General features: G+C 31.7%; 1 protein-coding gene and 1 long non-coding RNA gene across 2 annotated transcripts; both read right to left on the bottom strand.

Moving 5' to 3' along the window:
* Positions 1-3888: 3888 nt before the first annotated feature.
* LOC107890973 (auxin transporter-like protein 2) lies at positions 3889-8150 on the bottom strand. Its single transcript, XM_016815584.2, has 9 exons — positions 7382-8150; positions 7003-7207; positions 6727-6912; positions 6520-6632; positions 6236-6419; positions 6041-6138; positions 5235-5442; positions 4843-5100; positions 3889-4374 (listed from the first exon to the last, which is right to left on the bottom strand). Exons 2-9 carry the CDS (start codon positions 7177-7179, stop codon positions 4162-4164), a joined length of 1437 nt encoding a protein of 478 aa, XP_016671073.1. The 5' UTR covers positions 7180-7207; positions 7382-8150; the 3' UTR covers positions 3889-4161.
* A 12434-nt stretch (positions 8151-20584) lies between these two features.
* LOC107892856 (uncharacterized) lies at positions 20585-21574 on the bottom strand. The gene is made up of 2 exons (XR_001682643.2): positions 21120-21574; positions 20585-20821 (listed from the first exon to the last, which is right to left on the bottom strand). It is a non-coding gene; the product is annotated as an uncharacterized lncRNA (long non-coding RNA).
* Positions 21575-22917: the final 1343 nt, after the last annotated feature.

Genomic DNA, 22917 nt, shown 5'->3' with positions numbered 1-22917 from the left:
ATGCTTGTGTTGATGAAAGAACGGAATAGTGCAGTGGAATTGAGTGAGAAATTACATTCAAATTGTTCGGCTCAGTTCTTCATAATGTGGCAGTCTTTGGGACCTAGATAGTTGTTAGCCATTGGATGGACTGTTCGGCACCAAACCAGATGGATTGTGCATACTTTTACTAATTTAATTTGTATAGCTTCATGAACACCCCAGAAGGTTACAGGATCCTGAATTCACTCATGGATGGTGGATTTAATGTTTTTGCGGTCACATTGAGGTGACTTTAAGTGAAGAATACTCCAGCTTGAACCAGGGTTGGTGACTTAAAGAATGGGAATATGGACCCTGCTCCTGCTTCATTTCCTTTATTCAATCATCTTTCTCATATCAGCCTAAGCAGCTTTGTACAACTATGAGGGAGTTTACTTGTATACAGATTGAGTTAAGATTCAAATGTTGGGTTAGTTTAAGCCTTCAATGTTCAAACTCTTTAATTGAGAATGGAAGTTAAAATGGATGGCCCAAAGGAGTAAGTACAGTAAGGTCCATGGCCCTTATTACCCTTTTGCAAATTGCAATGTTAATCATCCCTCTTTTGAATCTTTTGAAATTGCTGCTTTCACGTGTAAATCAAAAGAAGAGCAACCAAATCAAACTTGAGTTGTCTCTCAAACTTATATAGTCTTTTATGATATTCGAGCATAGACGAGAAAAATTAAAAATCCATCTCTATTATAAAGTATTTTATGCATAAAGACGTGTAATTAGTAAACTGTTTAGGAAGATAGAATCCTAAGCCATCTTTTTGGAATGAATATCAACTTGATGAGGTTGCAATAATTGCAACAAAGAAGTAAGCATGTGGTAGATTTGGCGATCACTACCATATTTATCATCTTATTGGAATTTGGAACCCAGCTTTCCCACATGAATCTTTACCTAATCATGATTAAAAGTTAAAATGAGGAGCTGAAATCCGATAAATGCCTAATCAATGCTTCTTCCCTTTCGCTTACTTCTAGTACTTTGATCTTAATTAGTCAGTCAGCATTGTCAATCCTTTATAAATAAAAAAAGAACAGCAACAAGACACCTATGTATCTGTTCCATGTGCTTAAACAAAAACAACAAATACTATTTGAAGATTGAAATTTAGTGATCTATTTCACCTTTAGAAAGTTTAATACTTTAGCTTAAAATTTCATAATCTTTAAGGGTGTATTTCCAATTAGATAAAAGTGTAATGTTAAGGTAGTAATTACATCACCCGGTAATTATAAGAAATTGTAATTCCCAAGACATATTTAATTGATAGAGGGTAATTACTTTGTAATCATCTATGTTATTTTTAGTAGTATAAATTATAATTATTAATAATACTTGAGAAAGAAATTTCTAAACAAGTAACCAAAATTAAAATCAAAATCATCGTTTGTAATAGGTTAGTATAAGAAAGTAGTCGACAATATAATTACCAATAAAATAACAAGAAAATAAACATTATAAACAATTATATCTATTTGCAATCATTGAATAAGAGTCGGAGCCAAAAAATTTTGAATTGTGGGATCAACTTTTTTCAAAATTAAAAAATTTATAAAAGTCGTATAAACTAATGCATAATATTTGGAAATTAAACCAATGCGTAATATTTTTTAAACCAATTTGTTTAAAAATTACAAGTATACATAGAAAAAATATTACAATTAGGGCACCAAATCCAACAAAAACATCCTTACATTCACCCAGTAAAGAGCTCAACAACTCTTTTTCCGTTGCTGGGAATGTGGCAACCATCTTTGTGATTAAAGGTGAGCAAAACTCGATTCGATTAAAAAAATCGAATTTCAAGTTAATCAAATTGAGTTATTCGAGTTGGATTTCACAATTCAAATAACTCGAATAATTTGAATAACAGATTGATGTAAATACTTTTTTTTCCTTATCAACTTTGAAAATAAATAAATTAGTCTAAACAAAAATTCAAAAAAATTCAAAAAATTTAAAATAATTTTTAAAATTCAAAATATTTATAAATTTTAAATTTTTTAATAATTTATAAAAATTCCAAAAAAAATATAATATATATATAAAAGTTACCGTTTTAAAATTTTGCTAAAATAATAATTTTGGGGGCCTAATTAATAATTCAAATGGATCATACTCAAGTATCTTATTATTATTATTTTGCTTTGAAAAAATTTCAAATATATATGGTCTTAAACTTATGTGCTCTAACATGAAATTATTTATACTATAACAATAATTTTATTTGACATGTTTAATTTTTTAAAATTTCACTCGATTCGATTTGAAAAAAAATCAAATTAATTTTATTTTATTTTTTATTTTTTTAAAAATAGGACTCGCGAATTTAATTAACTCAAAATTTTTTCAGTCAATTCCATCGAATGCTTACCCCTATTTGTGACGCTCTCTGGATCATCTGCACTTAAAAGGTACAAAGATTTTGTGACCTCTACAACTTTAGCTTTTGGAAGTTGGAAGGTTGGCCTTAGACCTCATTGCCGAACCTTTGTTGAATGGATTATTCATTCTCGAGCCTTCAGCCGATTACATTTCAAGTACCTTTTTCTTAAAGGTGTTGGAATGCCTAAATGAACGATGTGTCTAATATTGACACGTGGCTTAACGGTAGAAAAATATGACGTGGAATAACTTTCACACAGACATATTAACAAATGATATTAGAAGACCATTGATATCATATGCTAACTTTATTTTCATATCCAAATTGCATTTCATATCTTTTAGGGGTAGAACATCATAAATGCATATACCCAATTTTGATCTTACTTTCGTTTTCTATGCCATCTTTCATTAATTCCAAATTGCATCATTACGTTAATAAAATATCTTCATATTTTACCTAAACTATATTCAAAGTTATTAAATTATCTGAAAATATATATTTTGGTCACTTAATTTCAAAAGATTACAAAATGATTATTGAACTATTCTAAGGTTTTCATTTAAGTCATTGAGTTATATGGCCTTTGTTCATACCGTCTACACCAATTGAAAACTCTAATTCTCTTTTTTCTCTCTTCAATTTGAGAACCAAAAATCAAACGGTTTTTTTCTTCAAGCTCTAACATTGACTATCAGATCGACTTGGACTTAAGATATGTTCTTCTACTTGTCGATGTTTATTGATTCACCTATCCGATCGTCACTTTGAGCTCACTAATTTTGATGTTTTTTTTTATAATGAAAAGAACTTAACAGCTTAATAATCTAAATAAAAAAATTAAATTATTTTATGATTTAAATAATCTAATCATCATTTTATAATTTTCTAAAATTAAAAAATTATAATATAAATTTATTAATAATTGAGTGATGATAGGTATATTATATTGGTTTTTGATTATACATGAAACCACGTGAGGTGAGGTACATGAATATAGTAGTGTAGGTATGTTCACATGCCAATTTTTGGGAGGGAATATTTTGGAGTAAAGAGTGGCATGTGACAATCAGATGAGTCAACGTGAAACCCATGTGAATGTGGCGCGGGTCCATGGCCCACTTTCCTCCACTGAATTTAATGTTAAAAGGCCCGTCTAAACATGTCCAAAAACCATACGCTTTCATTGTTTTTTAGCGTTGGATTTTCATCATTCCAATCAAGTTTATTTGTCAATCAATCAATTAGCTTTAGAAAATATTTATTAATCTATATGTATTCAGAAAGAAAATCATGTTCAATCTAAAGTGGCATTTGGCTTGATTGAAATAATGTATTGATTTAAAGATTCAATTAAAATATTTTGAAGTTTAGAGATTAATATTCTGTGAATGTATAATGTAATCAACTCACAGCACAAAACGAAAAAAATTAGCAATATATATAAACAAAAGAAGAGAATGAAGTGAAGCTAAACATACAAGGCTATTTTATGATTAATTTTAGGCCTTTGCCATGACACAAAAAGGAATCATTACTATTAAGCACACTATTTTAATTGAACAACTAATTTAGAGAGGGGGGAGGGGATAAATATATATATAAAAAGGAGAAAAGGCAAAATCTAACACACATCACATGTAGGGGAGGTTTTGCTATCTCCCTATGTATGATACAAAACATGGAGTAAAAAGAGAGAATTCAATTTTTTTTGTTGGGGTTTGGATTCATGAGTAAGACTAGTGGTGCTGTGCAGCTGCTGGTGTTGGAGGCTTGCACTGATAGCACTTTGCAAACAACCCGAAAGTGTCAATTTGCCTGACAAAATTGGTCATGCTAGCCCATCCACCGAACCCAAATCCAACCACTAGCACCCACATCACAACCACGGCGTTTATTGCATACATTGCAGTCCAGCTTGGCAAGAAGAATGGAGGCTTTTCTGCAGCATTCTGCTCACAACAGGGAAAAGAGAACGAACCACACAGAATAAGTTCAAACTCCTTACACCCAAACGGGTTAGTATCAAAGTTGGGCAACCAAATCAGTCAATTGGGGTTAGGCATTGGTTGATATAAAGTGTGACCAACTTATACACAACCAAACTGGAAGGAAAACAGTCAAGTCAGCCAGCTAATCCAAGACACAATAATGTTTCCAAATCCAAGCCTTAAATGCTTTTGTACACTTGCTGTAGACTCCCCCCATCCCCACCCCTTTTTTTCTCCACACAATTAAATGCCAACAACATAGCCTTCATAAACAAAGAAACTACAACTAGCACCATACATGAAGTGATGAAGAAAGGGGGCAATACTGGCAAGTGGGACAACAAGATGATGGCCTTACTGGAGCTTTTGTGAAGTGATAGATTAGATAACAGTCCAAAAAAACTGGGTAATAAAATAAAAAAATTTTACCTGTCGGGCAGATGCTGTTCTGTAGGTGAGCATATGGGCTAAAGCTGGGATGATGTAGACGGTGAAACTAACCAAAAGAGCACCAACTGCTGAGTTTATGGGTCCGAAGAATGGGAAGATGATGGCTAAGAACCAGATCGGAATCACCACTGGCAGCCTAGCCAGCGCCCTCGAACAAATGCTTCTCGTGTCATGCATCCCTATCACTTTCTCCCACACGAAGTACAATGGAGTACAAGCAAAACCAAATGTTATAAACTGCCAAAACATTTCATCAATATCCCACTGTTAGTTTTGCTATTAAATAAAACCACTATTACACGTTCGAATTCAGAAAACTCGCTGGTTTAATTATGAAGCAAAAAAAAAAAAAACTACTAGTATAAACGAACCTGGTGAATAAGCATTAGGATGACGGCGGCGTCACGGAAACCGGTCTTAGGGAGGAGAGAAAAGGCATTGGAATGGTTGAGAAGCTGGTCCCCAAATGCCCAGTACACGGCTGAAGCAGATGGAATTGTTAGGGTAAAAACATACAATGTGGCCAACAAATATATGCACTTGAATTTTTGAGGCTTCCACATTGCATGCATTATTTCCCTGAAAAGAAAAAAAAAACTTCAGTCAAAATTGTTTTTACCTCAAAAAAAAAGTGATAAAATGGTCAATAACGTTCATTCATTAGCTTAATCTTAGTGTATAACAAGTTGATTAGGAAGTATACCTAAATGGCAAAAGTAAAGCCAAGTGATGTTGTAACTTTTTTAGTAATATTCTTTGGTGAATGAACTATGCACATTTTAGTCTATTATAGAGAAATTATGGTACAGGTAAAGACAAAGGAGACTAAACTGGGCTAATTGTTTGAATCAAGATGTATGTAGCAGCGAAAACAATTCGCAAATTGTTGAATATATGATTGAACCCCCAAAATATAGTTTTTTTTTTTGAAGAAACAAAGAAAAGAAGTTGAACATATGACTATTTAACTGTTCAATTTCCTAGAGAAATGGACAAAGGGCGTGGGTGGGATTATAATGTTCATTTCCGAGCAAACAAAAAGTTTTTTTCATGATTTTGTGTTGGTCTCGAACCCCGAGATGGCCGGCAAAAGCTGCAAAGAAAAGCCGCGTAGAAACAAGAGAAATGAATATCTATTATCACTTCCAACTTTTCAAGGAGAAACCCAAGAGCTTACACAGTCACCGCATGTCCGCCGAAGGTGTAGAGAATGTTGGTAGCTCCGGTGAAGTAGAGTACTAGCTTTGTTGGACCACTGTGAGTTACGCCCTCAGCCTAAGCACGAAAATTATGTTATGCAAAGAGAAGAGGAAAAAAAGAAAAAAAGCATTGAAGCCGGTGGTTGCATGGCATTTTTTTTTATATATTTTACCTGGCCGTGAAGAACAGCAGCTATGGCCATGTACCAGGCCGTATAGGTAGTCATCCCAAGGCCAATGAAAGACCAAATCCGATAGTTGTGAAAGGATGGTATGAAAACTGTGGTTGCGCAGCAAGCACCAAAGATGTAGGTCCATGTTCGTTTATCCAGCTTATCATTGATGTAGTAAATATTACTGTTATCATGCAAAGCAAAAGAACAAAATAATAAAAACCCAGTTTCAGATTCTGCTTAAGTTTGATGTTAAATCAAGAAGTAAGATGGATCCTCCTAACCTCGCACAAGCTATGAGTTGTATGACAGATCCGAATAAGAGGAAAGTACAGTTGAAAGCAAGTCCAGCTGCCTTCCAGTATGGACCCAGCAACCCATCAAGCACTTCAAACCACTGCAAATGGTTTTTTAGATATTTTTTTCTGGGTTTTGTAAGGAAAGATTAAGCATCAGTAATGGTGGTAGTAGTGGGTTTCAGGTTTCTTAACCTGGATGACATGGTTTTTGAAGCTGACATTCTCTTTCTCCTTCCTGCTTCTATATTCTATATAGAGCACACTGATGAGATATGCAGTCCAACTTCCCATCAGTCCATAAAATACCTGAAGTAGAATCCCTGACAGCATCCCCAACTGAGAGAAGGAATAGGGAAGTGTCAATAGCACTTGCGCCACCTATAAGGAAAAACAAAAGGAGAAACTTTTTGTTACATTAACAGGTTAAGAAAGAATGGTGGGTATTGGTGGGTGAAGATAAATGGATACTTGATTGGAGGCGCAGCTGAACCAGGCATCCCAGGCGGAGCCACCATGCCAGAGTAAGTTCGTAACGCTGAACATCGATTGTTGTTGCTCATCTTCATTTTCTTCTTCTCTGGTTTCATGACCCGTCTCGCTAAAGTTGGAGACGATAGCTTCTTCTGCTTGCTTTTGGGGCAACATTGTTTTAACGTCTAAATCCTGGTAAAATCTGAATCATATAAAAGGACAATCAACGAGACAAATTATAATCAAAACGAGAGCAGCCCCCCGGGAAAACGATAGTCAATAACACTCCAGATCCAAAATGTAGAAAAAGATAAACTCCATAGAAACACCAAAAAGAAAAATGGAAAGAAAAAAGTCAAGTGAGTTGAGCACAAACCTTGTTCTGAGTTGTCTCTTTCGTGTAAAAAGATTGAAGAAAATCAAGCAGAGATGTGTGAATGACCCCCAAATATTCTGTCTTGGATGAAAAAGGAAAAGCCAAAGAAACTAACAGGCAGACCAGGTGTAGCACAGACTTGTATAAATGGGGATAAAGAGTTTGAAGAATTGGCAGAAATAATTGCCTCAAAAATCCAGCTCTGGGTCTGCTTGCCTCCTCTTCGTCAGTCAAGACTTTAGGCGTAGTAAAAGCTTCTTACTTTAATGCAGCCACCATGGTTCTCTCTGCTGAAATCATAAATAAAAAAAAAGAACAACTCTGTGGCAGTGGCACCCAATGACGGCGAGACCTTAAAAGTAGGAAATAAAAATCTCTCTCTCTCTCTCCCCCCTCCTTCCCAACCAGATTCAATGGTCTTTGCAGTGGTTGAATTAAAGGCTCATTTCACTCCTATATAGATTTATATTTATATACTCTGAAGTAATACTACAGTTGCTTTTGTATTTGGCTTTTGAAAAGTTCACTACATCAAGCAGTAAGCAGCTAAAGATACTTAATTTTTTTCTTAATAATAATTATTTTTGTGTGAGTGGAGTTTGAAAGGAAAAGTGTGAGAGTGACTAAACCCAAAATTCCCTGTGTATTATTTCACTTTTGATTCGATTCTTAAAAGACAATTAAAGATCAAAGCGACTGAGACGTTGTTCTGATCTCAAATGGAGAGTCTCAACCTAACCAAATACCATAAATTTTTTTGCGAAAGTTTGTTTTACCGAATTCTGTCAAGTTATTGCTTGGTATTTATGTAATGGTGGCTGTGTGTCAGTGAGAGGATAATTTATTTATTACAGCAAGCAACAGATCCAGAGCTGATTTACGAGGTTCTTAAGTTGTGTAATTCCGGGGATTTATTTCCCCAATTAATGGTGGCTCAGCTGCTGCCTGTTGCTTAACCTCAGATCCAAATCCAAATCTCAGTCAAAATAATTGAGGGGATTCATTTTCTGTATTGAATTTTAATTGGTCATTGATGCAGGCTTCTTCAATCAATGAAATGGATTCCATTTCCCACTCATCCCATCAGCACATGGATCAGGATTACACTACACTCTCAACCAATTCAATCAATCCCTTAATCCTAATTTAATAACAATTCAAACATAAATTATAATTTCTTCATTATATTTCATTCACTATCTTTTCTCTTTATATTCAATTTTATGGTTTTACTTTAATATTCAACCATAATAAATTAATTATTATAATATTAAAAATAATAATAATGGTTCTTTTTTAAAAATTAAACTAATTTTTTATACATGTAGCAAGTATTTGTTTCTTAAATAAAAATTTGAATTTAATTTATATTTTTTATATTTTATAAATTAAATTATTGCTGACAATTAAAATACCAAATATTTTCTCTTAAAATAAAACACTTGAAAGAAATCTTTACTGAATATCATCAAAATTGAAATTGAATGGTAAAATTTAATAAAAAAAAATTAAAATTGGTGGTAAATTTTAATGATAAAATTCAAACATATAAAATTAATCGTAATTTTAAAATATAATGATGAATATCAATAAAAATAATGTATAGCAAAAAAATTCAATAATTATAAAAAATATGATGGTAAATTTTCAGTATTAACCCATTAAAATTGCTTAGTTAGCCATGAGTTTAAAGTTGCGTGTTTGTGACGGTTGTGGGTACACATGAAAGATATGAGGAGGATTTTATTTATTTATTCTCTATTTAGTAATTGAACACCTGATCTAGCCAAGAATAAGGACTAATGGTTTTCATTTTTACTTTTTTTTTGGGGGTTCTTTTGGCACTGATCAAAAGATATGACGAGGATTTTTTTTGTTTTATTTCTCTTTTTAATGATGTTAGCCTGTGTTTTTTCTTTTCTTTTCTTTTCTTTATGTGTGATAAGAATACATGAATCCCATGAAGAAGAATAATTATAATAAAGATGAAATGTCATTGAAAGAGAGACCTAAAAAGAGGATAAAGAGTTAGACTAAGGGCTAAATCTATTGATTTTTCAAGAATTAAAATTAAATTAATAATTTTTGTAATTTTGAGGGTTGAATTTATTTAATTTGTTGAATACTTTTTATTTAGGATTAAATTAAAAAATATGTAAATGTTGGAGAGTTAAATTTATTTTTAAACCAAGTGACCAAAATATTTGTTTTAAAATTTTAATAATTAAATCAAAAATAATAATAATTTAATGACTATTATTATAGTTTACCCTAAAAATAAATTAGTAATTCCTCAGAGTGTAGTAAAGGAAAGTCACTATGGGCACAGCGGGATAATTGGAAGTTGATATAATAAGGAAAAAAAAAGGGTAAAAAGAGGAGCAAAGACGGACCCGCCAGAACGCGGCACGCTTTTAAAGTAAAAACACGCGCGCAATGAAGCCTTATAAATAAAACCGGCTTATAGTTTAATACTTGTTGTGGCCCATTATAGTTATACTCGGATCCCCCCTTCTTTGTCTTTATTAAATCAACTATATTTTCCCCATTTTTTAATTCTATTTTATAAAAGTTACTTTTGTTTCAAAAAATGTTAATAAGAATAAATGTATAAACAGAGTCCCTTTTTTGGGGGTTCAAAGGTACCTGTAGAAAACCCTAAAAGATTGGATGATTGGGCAAATCCTTTATATATAAAACGAAAAATATAAAGAGAGAAATTAAATTTATAAAAATTAATACATGCTGAGTCGAGTGAGATTTAATTAAATGAAGTTTTGAGTAAAATTTGGAATACGGAAAACATTAAAATATAAAGAGTTTGCATCTTGTAATGGGGTTTAATAATTGAGTAGGCCATATTAAAAGCAAAATTGGGATAAGGGTCAAACCAGTGGGTACGGCCTACGATGATCGGCTCATACTTTCCCACTTCTTGGAATAGAAAATAATTATTATATTATGAATTTGATTCAAGAGTTTATAGCTTTGGGATTAAATGTGGAATTGCATCAACATGGAAACATGCAGTTCATGGGAATTCCAGTTGGAGAAAGGTGAGTCCATATCTAGGCGTCACTTTGTGGGGATTGGATCCCAAATTCTCATTAAACATCATGTAAATGCCCCCCATCCAGTAATAATATATAATAACAGGATTTCCACTTGGTTGGTTAGGATTAAAGATAATCATGGTGGTTGAGTAGAATGGAAAAAGATGAAGCTTGCAGGGTTTCCAGTAGTTCCCCCAAGGATTTTGTTGATGCAAATTGTCATATATACATACATATATGATGGTGTGTGTGAGGGTTAAGAAGCACCTTGCCACATTATGATTCCACTCCAAAAACTAAATATATTTGAGATTTTATAGAAAATTAAATTTCCTGTGATTGAAACAAGCTTATTTTACTATAAATAATACATAAAATTATATTTGATTTTAGTTAAAACAATGAGAGAGGTATAAACAATTATATATGTGTGTGTGTGAATATGGCATGAAGAAGTGATGAAGAGAATACGAAACATAAATTATACCATCTTTTTTGTTAATGAATTATAATCGACAAACCAGATGTAAACACACATATAATTATAAGTGGAAATAAAGTAAAATATGCACAATGCAAAATGATATATTTACGCTTCATTACCATTTTTTTTAGTGTAAACTATATCCATAGTCTCTCTAAAATAGATTGTCTTATTTTTATCGGTCTAATTTTTTCTTGTAATTTAGTTACTTTAAATAAGATAATTGTGTGAATTAGTCACTGTTGTTAAAATTTTCATTTTCTTTTAATAGATTGTTAATTCGGCACATTAACACATTGAGTGATTGACACATGATATTTTTTATTGACTTTTGACTAAAGTTTAGGGACCTCCTTATAATTAGTCCACAACTTTTTCTCCCTAAACTTTAATAAAAAGTCAACAAAAAAATGTCACATGTCATTTATTTAATAGGCTAATGTATCACATCAACAATTCATTAATTAACACAATTAACTTATTTAGAGTGATTAATCTCATAAAAAATTAGAATAATTAAAATAAAATAAATCGTATTTTAGAATTTAAACCTTTCTTTTATGTGCATGGCTGAAAGATTCCGTTACCAAAGGTTAAAAATAAAAAATGCTATTAGGGAGTAATGGAAGCTACTGTTCTGTTGTTGGTTTTTTTTTTTTAAATGCGAAAACAACCTATACATTATTAGTTTACTTTTACTGCCCTCCAACAGTTTCTTTCTTACTTTGATGGGTAAACTGCCTACGGAGGTGCCGCCACTGATTGTGACGCCAATATGATTTTACCGCTGCTATACATTACAGCGACAAAAAGCTGTTCGGGATTTCACCAATTCAAAGCAGCATCGTTGAACCCAATTCACATTTAATGAAACGCAAAATCATAATAACTTTTTCACTTTATATAGTGTATATTTATTCAATGCTACCCTCTTTAGACACATTGAATTCTATGATAAAGATATTCTTTAACTATATTTTTGAATTTAAATTTTATATACAGAAATAAAATTTTTGGCAAATTTCATAGCTTAATTCGGTTTAATTTTTAAATTTAACTAAATTCTCGTCTTATATAACTTAACAATTAAAAAAGACGATAAAAGATTTTTTATGAATTTAAAATATGAGATGAATTGCATTAATCTCGAATATTAACTTATGTAGAAGACACTAATTTTAGCACCGAGCAATGAATCCTCGGCTCCACACTGTAGGAAAGGAATGAGTGTGATGGTAGGTACAATTACGAACAAACTATGATAACAAAGACACCATATAGTTTGCATGACAAATTAGGCTTCACAATTGGGAGACCAAAGTCTAGTAAACATGCACTTTGTCTTCAACTTTCTTTAACGGATCTAAGACATGGCTAGATTAACTCCAACGGCATTATCACAGTACCAAAAGTTGCGGATTGATCAAATGGAAATTAAATAATAATAAAAAGAAAGAAAAAAAGTAGCGATTGCGTTGTCACTTGAAGCAAATTGTTTACCGTCAAGCATCTAATGGTATTTTAAGATGAAATTATAAATTAGTGTTGTGAAAACACTTTTTTTAAGGTTGTTATATATAATTTTATCTTAGGTGAATATATTATTGAAAATGATAAAATTATCTTACTTTTTTTTTTCTCTTATCAAATCTATTAACATGCTTGAAATAAATTGAATCATTATAAGTTCAGGTTATAACTGTTTTTCATAAATAGAAAAATAATGTGTTTCAACACACTCAAACCCATGTCCTTCTATATTGGCAATAATGCCCATGTCAATCAAACTAATACTCAATCAACAATTATTTTGAGACTCTTTAAAAGATATTAATTAAAACCATAAAATATTTTTTAAAATTTTATATTTACAAAAAAAAAAACCAAAATATAAAAAAAAGCTCATTTTTTTATTAAACTGATTTTACCGGATTATTTTATTCTCTAATCTAGGGATGGGCAAAGCTCAACTCAATTCGAAAAAAATTTGAATTTCGAGTTAATTGAATCGAGCTACTCCAGTAAACTCAAATAAGTAATTCGAGTTTCGAGTCCAAGTCGAGTTGAATTTTACAATTTGAATAATTTGAATAATAAATTGGTGTAAATATCCTTTTGGTCCCTATCAATTTTGAAAATGAGCAAACTGATTTCGCTCTCAACTAAAAAATACAAAATAAATTTCAAAAATTTAAAATATTTATAAAAAGTTCAAAATTTATATTTTTAAAAAATTATAGAAATTCTAAAATATATATAAAGAAATTTAAAATTTTTAAAATTTTCTAAAATAATAATTTTGAGACCTAAATAACTTAATTAATAATTCAAGTTTATCTTAGGAAAGTATCTTCTTTTTTTTGCTTTCAATTTTTTTTCAAATATATATGATTTCAAATTTATGTGCTCTAATATGAAATTAATTATATTATAACAAGATTTTTATTTGACATGTTTAATTTTTTAATTTAACTCGAACAATTTTACTCGAATTGACTCGAATTTCATTTCACTCGACTCGATTTGAAAAAAAATTAAATCAAGTTAGAATGATAAAATAGGACTCGTCAACTCGACTATCTCAAAATTTTTTCACTCAATTCAATCGAACACTCACCCCTACTCTAATCTCATTATTTTAACAATTTTTTTTTAATTTTTTTTCAGTTCAGACGTATATGATTCATCAACCAATTAAACTTCCGGAACCAATCAGGTATTTACGAGCATGGCAATTGTAGTAGTAGAGTAGAGAGAGATAAGGGTGCATTGCGAATGGCAAGCAGGAATAAGGAGATGAGTTTTGGGTGGTGAAAGTTGTTAGAGAGGAATTGGTGCGGCTATTCAAAGCATGCAAGCATTGTGTTGGAGAAACAAAATCAGTGATTTGAACCATGCCCGGGGTTTTTAGTGACCCACATTCGCAGCTTCCACTCGAGAGCAAGCTGGACATGTAGAGAACAACGTGCCCACGAATTCTGGTTTTGTGATTAAAATGGACTAATAATTACTTTTCATCCATCTTGCACGTATGTAAACGGAAATTTTCGTGCTGAGCTCAATGCAATTGTTTTTGTGCCATTTCAGTTTCTTTCGATGCTCGATCAGTCACTGTTTTGATGGCGATGATAGAGTCATATGTTTGAGCTAATTTTTCAACGTGCATGGGAGAATGAATTTGTTGATTTTGTTTGCAGGTATCAAAGAGATTTGTGGTTAAGGCTTAGGCAAAGGAGTAATAATTATTTACAGATCATGTAATTAAAGATTTCTTTTTGTTTTGCCGGAAGGTGATGATGGAAAAGGCCTTGGATTAGGAGACACACATCAGATGCCTGGCTTTTTGGTTACATAGCCATGTGGGAGTTGTTGGAAAAGCCCGTGGCATAACAGTGACAATTTGGCTTACGAATCATATATAATAATAACCCTAATAATGATAATAATGCTTCTTTTGTTCTCTGTCTGTGTTTTTCTTTAAATATGTATATATGTGGAGGAGCTATTGTGTGATGGTTAGGATCGAATTGATTAAGCAACAAGTAACAAAAATAGCAGAATAATTTGATAAATTAAACACACAAATTTAACGTGGAAAAATCCCTCCAAAGAGATAAAAAATCATGAGCAAAGATAATTTTACTATAATGGAAAAAGAACGAAGAGTATAAAAGATGGAGATAAAAAACTAAACCTCGAAAAACCCGAAAACAAAGAACCCACAAAATATAAACACAAAATTCTCTAAATGTGTTACGAGTTCTAATCTCTAATAGGTATATTTTCTAATGTTGTAAAAGGACTTATTTATAGGCTAAATTAGTAAGTCAAATAAACAATGCTAATAAATGCTAAGTATATTATACTAATAAATACTAAATCTTCTAGAAAAAAAATACATTTTGTTTAACTTGACTTGCAAGTAATTTCTTATAATTTGGGCACACAACTCTAACAATCTCTACCTTGACACGAATTCTTACAACGCCATCTTTGTCAAAGCCTGCCACGGACCTATCTTGAACTATACAGGGAATTAACTGAGTCGAATCTGTGCTTAGAAGCTGGAAGACTTCTAGCCTTCGACTTGTGCACTGCCAAATCAAAACTAACTCGGGTCTGATTTTTATGAACACACTGCCCTAACTTTTCAAAACCTACATCCAAAAGAGGACCTCTCTTCAACGAAACGGTCATACCTTTTTCCCTGCTATGACCAAGTTTCCTCGGCTCCAAACGAGTTGACTTCGACTCCGTAACGGACGCGGGACGTCCGATTTCACCGTAGAACCTTCCAGAATATAAAGACTGTTGGTTTTTTCCCTTTTATCAAAACGAGAGCTCCACAAGATACTTTAATGTCACTCGACTAGATGTTGATTCTGCATCCTTTCAAGTCTAAAATACTCAATGAGATGAGATTCTTTTGTAAATCAGGTACATACATTACATCTGAGAGTGTCCTAATTGTCCAATCGTGTATCCTAATTTTAACAGTACCAATACCAATTACCTTACTAGATGAATCGTTTCTCATGCGCACAACTCCACCTTCAACCAAACTGTATGTGGAGAACCATTCTCTATTGGGAAACATGTGGAAAGAACATCCCGAATCTAGGATCCACTCGGACGTGAGCTTGGAGTTACATCGCTCGTTGACAGTAACAAGAAATCAACACTGCTTTCATCGGCTAAATTAGCACCAGCTACATCTTTCTCGTTACTCTCAGCAGCTCTTTTATTTTAGCAGTTTATAACAATCTTCTTTGACGTGACGTAACTTTTACAATAGCGACACATTTTGTCTCATTTATTTGATGCTACCAAAACGGAAGCTTGCCTATCTGCCTTGCTATCCAAACCAAACTCATTGTCGAGTTTGTCTCTACTCAATAAATGACCCTTCACATCTTCGAACAAGAGTTTGTCTCTGCTATAAATCAGAGTCTCCCTGAAAGACTTGTATGAAGAGGGTAAAGAGCACAATAATAGCATAGCTTGATCTTCATCATCAATATGAACCTCAACGTTCTTTAAATCATTTAAAAGATTAATGAATTGACTGATGTGATCTCTAAGAAGCTCACCTTCATTCATGCGAAACGTAAATAGATGTTGTTTCAACACTAAACGGTTAGCGAGAGACTTAGTCGTATAAAAAGTTTCTAACCTTTTCCACAAGGCAGATGAGGTCTTCTCCATCAATACCACTTGCAATACCGTATTCGCGAGGCACAACTGGATAGCAAATAAGGCATTTTCATCAAGCTCTTCTCATTTTGTTTGATTTAGATTCTAAGGCTTTTTCTCGGTAACAACCTTTTTCAAGCCGGTTTGAACTAGAATTGTTATAATCTGAACTTGTCACAGATTGAAATTTGTCTCACCATCGAACTTCTCAATTTCAAACCTTTTTGCTAACATCTCTAAACGGACTGATTTATGAAAATTGAACTAGTTTTGATACCACTTGTTAGGATCGAACCGATTAAGCAACAAGTAACAAAAATAGCGGAATAATTTGAGAAATTGAGCACACAAATTTAACGTGAAAAAACCTCTCCAAAGAGAATAAAAAACCACGGGCACAGATAATTTTACTATAATGGCAAAAGAACAAAGAGTACAAAAGATGGAAATAAAAAAACTAAACCCCGAAAAACCCGAAAACAAAGAACCTTCAAAACATAAACACAAATTTTTCTAAATGTGTTATGAGTTCTAATCTCTAATGGGTGCCTTTTCTAAGGTTGTAAAAGAACTTATTTGTAGGCTAAATTAGTAAGTCAAATAAACTATGCTAATAAATGCTAAATATATTATACTAATAAATACTAAATATTCTAGAAAAAAATATATTTTGTTTAACTTGACTTGCAAACAATATCTTAGAATTTGGGTCACATAACTCTAACAGTGATGTTTATGTAATGTCTACACTATGTTTTGAAATGAAATGTGAGTGGTAATCAGAGTCGAGTCTCGCCCTCATTGCATGCCATAAAAGGAGCTACACCATCTGGGGCTTGAAGGCTGCTTGAAGGACTTCCCATACTTTATTCCTTTTATTTAATTACCAGCTCTTCTAAGGCACATAATATATATAATCTTGAATATGAGATTCTTTTCCTCCCTCCTTGGGAAAGTATTTCATGTCAGGAGGTTCAATGTTTGTTGTTTTAGATGCCATGTGAGCCTATACCCCACTTGTTTTCTTCCAACATGGGCATATAATTCCAGTTTATGTATGCTCCCTCATTTGTCTCTCAATCTGTACTTGTTTTTCTCTTGCTCAAAATTTACTCCATGCTCAATTATTTAACTTGATGCTGTCGATGTTTCAAACATTTGCATGCTTAAGATAGTGGTACAATTATCATACATGTACTAATAATAAGCTGACAACCTATCTCTCGTTATTCTTATTGAAACTTAAGTATTTAATTTCTATGGCAAAAAAAAATCCAAACGTCATGTTTGAGACATGCTATAGTAAGTCATATACACGATTAGCATCTCTGGATGGACACATATGGGGTGGATCATCATAAATGAGAAACTAATGGGGTCTGTCCCAAACCTGTGCACATCGTATGTATTCCATTTTAGATATGAAACAACAATTGGTGGTGAGCAGAAGAATTATACGGGCTTAATGGAGTGGGGGGGTGGGGGGAATGCCCTGATTTCAATTTCCCATCAATCTTTTCAATGTTCCTTCATGATGGATCATCAACAAACACTTTGAATTTTATTTGGACTTATATGTCCAGCAGAAGCCCCTTCCATTTCCATTCCTTCACAAATAATGAGCACCCTATTACAATTGTATCATCACCTTACAACGAATTTGCAATATAACTTCTGCAAATTCCGATTTAATGAGGTCAATAATTAATTGTCAAATGTCAAACATTAATGGCGCCTCAATGTCATACTGAGGAAGCTAGGTTGGGGTAAGGGTCGTTAACTATTTGGAGCTATCGAAGAGTACAGACATTCGAGATTAGGGATCATCGAGCTAGTCACGTGTATCCTGTCCTTAGACACAAAGGCAGCTCTGCCTATTTATCCCTTCTTTTGCCACACGTTGTTGTATGCCAGTTAGGCTAATGAACAAAAATTGATGCCTACCTCCTCCCTTTGTTTCACTCAAATTAGTTTTCAAAAAATATTTTTAAAAATATTTATTTTTCTAAAAAAATTAATATTTTATAATATTTAGATGAATCTGTGTAAAATATTTTCTATTGTTTAATAAATTTCTTGAAAATATTTTATAAAAGTTATTTTCAATCAAACAAACATATATTTGATATTTTCTTATATTTTCATTGTTTAATTAAGTTTATTTTATATCTATACATTTATATTTTACATTGTTCTTTGTAAAGCAAACACGATATAAATATATTTGTTATAAAATATTATAGTGCAATTTTCTTTTAACAATCGAAATTTATTTTATAATTAAAAAATATTTTGTAATAATCAATGTTATATATGAACTTAATAATAAATAATGCTTAATTAAAACTTAGTTTAAATTATACGTATGAGAGTACATATTAACACATTAGTGTTATAAGGGATAAATGAAGTTAAGCATTATTTAAACAAATACTCATATTAATACAATTAAAATTTTCATATTTTTGTTCTAGGTTAAAACATGTCACAAGTCCTTGTACACTTCGTAAAATTGAAATTTAGTCCATGTAATTTTATTTTGGGGCTAATCCTACTTTTTATATATTAAAATTCAAACTCAGCTATTAGCATTATTAAAAACATTTTGTTAAATTCATGTTCATTATAACGTCATTTTTTTAGTTACATGAATACCGAGTATTTTTTATGTAAAAATGTGATATTAACAAAATTGACAAAAAAAACAATGTTAACAATTGGACTTGATTTTTAAATCTGAAAAGTAGAGGGACAAAGTTCTTGAAAATAAAAGTACAGGGACTAAATTCTAAATTTGTGAAGAGTACATAGACTTATGGCATGTTTTAACCTTTACACTACAAAACATTTATTATTAATATATTTATAATTTTAATAAATATTTAATATTAAAATATTAATATTAAAAATTTTCAATAATATATGAAGAATATTATTTAAAATTATTATTTTTAAATTTTATTATTAAAATAAAATTGAAATATTAAATAATTTATTAAAATTATAAATTATTAATATAATTTATTATATGATTAGATATAGATAATTAAATAGGTATGTTTAATAATATTGAAAATTATAATATTTTATTTATTTCAAATATTTTAAAAATAAAAAAAAATTATTATTAGTATAATAATATTAAGCTTGACTAAGTTAATTTTTATATAAAATAAAATTACTTGTAAAGTCATTTGTCAAAGTTACTAACATAGAAAAATACAAAAAAAATATTTTTCAAAAACCATTTTCAGTGAAACAAAAGTATCCTAATAAACAAACTCGAATCAATAAGTATTCACACACTTTTCCAGAGTTTGTTTTTATGCTCAACTTAGTCCTTTTTCTACTGCTATTTTTATGGGCTTGGATATTGAGATATTTTAAGACCCTTCGATGGAATCCAATCAAATGATTAATTTTAATACCAATTGTCCCATCAAACTATAGCCACCATCGAATTTGTGGGCATCTTTTTGACTTAAGGATACCTCCCTCATATTTCCACACAAAAGCTCTGTGACACACATGAACCAATGCCAGAGGACGAAAAGTACTTCTTGCTTGTTAGATTTCCAGGGGCTAACATAGTATATTTGCAGCCACTATGGTGTACCAAAAATAATGAGCCATTTCCCACCACATGTCTTTTTCCAAGTTTTCCAGGGAAGTTGAGTACTCAAACTTCATAACCATGTAGCAGAGCAGGACAGAGGACTTGAAAGATAATAGAAAAAATTGCCTTCATCCTTCCACTTTACACCTCTTTTCCTTTGCTTTTTTATCCATTAGCCTTGCTTTCTGACACCGCTTTCTAAGTTTGAATTGGGCTTTTTCTGGCTTTCTTTTTCTTGTCTAATGTAAGTTTTATGCGAGGATAAGAATTTGATAGAATGTTAAGCGTTGGTTTCACTAACTTTAGAAATCCAAATACATGGATATTTACACAGACATCAATTGATTGATTGAGCTCTATAGTTCCTAGGTACAAAACTAAAGCTTCACCTTTTACCTTTGCTAGTGGGCATTCGTGTCCTACACCTTACAATTGTTGAAAGTGCATGTGATGAACCGCTTTGCTCAAATGGAAGCCTTATAAGCTGATGCTTCCTGGCACTGAAAAAGGGTAACCGATGGCACATTCATTTCTGGTTTTATCTTCCTTATTTTGCTAATTTTAGGGTTTGTCCAAGATTTAAAATCTTGAATTTGGTGTCAACTCTAAATGCCCACTAAACCAGTAGCTTGTTGGCATGATTTCAAGTAAATGGTTTTCTATTATGAATGAATGAAAAGGAGTCCATGTTGAAAGTGTATTTCTTCCAACTTCATGTTCTTTTGTTTTTTTCTCTTCTTTTCTGCCACTACTATTTGCCACCCTTCTCTCATTACAAGAAGGGATTGGATAGTGTTTGTGTTTGTGGCAGACATGAAGGGAACCCACGCGAAATTGTTTTTCAAGATTTGGATGGCTGAACCGTTAAATTTAATAATGCATTGCCCAAATTGCATGGTTTAATTGTATCGAAGTGTAATACCCAATTGTTGCCTGGGGCTCAAATTAACCAATCAAACCCAATAAAACTTGGGCCAATCTTGACCCAATTACATTTGGCCCAATCAAACCCACGCCGCAGCAACCGTTCTACTGCCCACGTCGTGCTCGCACGTTCAGCAGCCTTGCAATGCCAGTTTCACGTTCTCCTTCACCTGCAACGAACCATGGGTAGTGACCGAATATACAGCAACAAATTGTAAAAGTTTTTTTTATTTATGTAAAAGATTTGGCTATAAAAAGCCAGGGGATTTTTGTAAGAGGGGTTACACGATTGGATATCCAAAAAACATAGAAACAAGGAATAAAAAGAAACAATTTTTGAAGGTGGTGAATCGGTTTTTTTTTCCTTTTCTGTTTACTATTTTGTTCCTTTTGATTTTTTTTTCTTTCTTGTTCTTTTAAAAACAACTAAACGAAAAAAACAAAAAGGGTAAGGGAAAGAGGACTTACCGTCGAAGCGCTGTCATTATTGTTGTGGCCGGTCGGAAATGGGTCCGAAATGGAAGAGGGGAGTGCTGCGACGCGATTTTGAGTGGCAAAGGGAATGAGATTTTAGGGTTCAGAATTTGGGCTTTTATAGGGCATTAAACGACGTCGTTTAGGGCCTGTTTCAGTGGCCCCAAAACGGCACCGTATAGCCTATGCCCGTGTGCAACCCGATCCGACCCGGAGAGGATCCACGCATTTCTTCAAAATGGGCCTTTTGCGCAATTGATCCCCCTGTTTTTACAGTGATTTTAAATTATTTTTTATTTCTTTTAAATTTTGTAACATATTTTATTACTGTTTCAATTTAATCCGGGTTGCTGCGCAGCGTTTCAGAGGGAGGGATTAATTTCACTTTTGGTCCTCCACTGTTAACTGTGTGTTCTATTTGATCCATTGGTGTTTTATTTATTCTAGATTTGCCCCTGAAACTTCAGTTATTTTCAATTTAATCCTTAATCTTTCTTTTTTTTGAGGATTTATTTTATTAATATTGTTATTATTATATTATATATTATTATTATACCTACATATATACACGCATATGTATTTTATAATATATATATGTATATATTTTAAATGTTTTTAAATACATATACATATACATATTTTATTTTTATTATTTTATTATTTTATTTTCATATTTTTATATATATGTATATACATTTATATTTTATAATATTTATACATTTTCCATATTTTATAATCAATATATATGTTTATATTTTTTTATAATATGTATATATATTCATACACTATTCAAAACTATTATAAATATATTTTTCGTATTTTTTTATATAATTTACTAATATATTATACTTATACATTTTTACTTTTTGTAAATGCATGTATATATTTTATGTATATTTTATTATTGTTTTATTTTCATGAATATATATATGCATTAACATTTTATAATACGTATGCATCTTTTATATTTCATAATCCATGCACATATACATGTATAATTTAAATTAAAGTATTTGTTTCATATGGTACATTAACTTTTTGACATACCTTTTAAAATATATATTTTGATTTCGTCAAAACATTAAAATCATGTTCTTTTGATTCAAAGGCTTTTAAAATAATGTAATATTCGATATTCGGGATTTTCGAGGAAATTGAGCCATAACGTATTGGGTTCCAATTTTCTTTATTAATCCTAAATAGCCGAGAATATTCTTTATTCAAAATGCATGAGTATAAGAATCATTTTCGGGAATTTAACTTGTTGTGTCCTAACGTATTCGGTATGACATATTCCTTTCTCGAAATGAAGATTTTCTTATAAAATAAAAGCGATATTCAAAATTTGGGGATTTTGAGAAATTGTACCCTAACGTATTAGGTCTCGATTTCTTCGTCTGACTTAAACATTTGATTATCCTTTTCAGATTTCATCATTTGAGTTTTTTTTAAATCTTTTTAATCCTCGACATTAAGACATTAAAATAATTAATTTGGTACCGATTTTTGGGTGTTACGAGGGTGCTAACCCTTCCTCATGCGTAACTGACTCTCAAACTCGTTTTCACAAATTTCGTAGACTAAAATCATTTTTAAGGTGAGCCGATCACACCTCAATAAAGGATCGGTGGCGACTCCAGTTTTTTATTTTTTAAAGTCGACAACTAAATTTTTGCTTTCAAAAAATGGTTTCGACAGCTTTGCAACTCCTCCGGGGACTTCAAAAGAGTCGAGCCATGAATTGATTATTTGGTGTCTTTTTGCCGAAAATTAATGTTGTTTAAAATAATGA

Source organism: Gossypium hirsutum, chromosome D09, assembly GCF_007990345.1.
Source record: "Gossypium hirsutum isolate 1008001.06 chromosome D09, Gossypium_hirsutum_v2.1, whole genome shotgun sequence".
In the NCBI taxonomy this organism is placed as follows: Eukaryota; Viridiplantae; Streptophyta; class Magnoliopsida; order Malvales; family Malvaceae; genus Gossypium; species Gossypium hirsutum.
This window is presented reverse-complemented; position numbering and strand designations above follow the sequence as displayed.

Excerpts from the sequence above, each read along its gene's own strand:
- LOC107890973 (XM_016815584.2), bottom strand. The coding sequence starts at position 7,179 with ATGTTGCCCCAAAAGCAAGCAGAAGAAGCTATCGTCTCCAACTTTAGC. Across the intron at positions 6,420-6,519 it reads CAACTCATAGCTTGTGCGAG|TAATATTTACTACATCAATG; the intron begins GTTAGGAGGATC and ends GCATGATAACAG. Across the intron at positions 5,101-5,234 it reads TCCTAATGCTTATTCACCAG|TTTATAACATTTGGTTTTGC; the intron begins GTTCGTTTATAC and ends ATGTTTTGGCAG.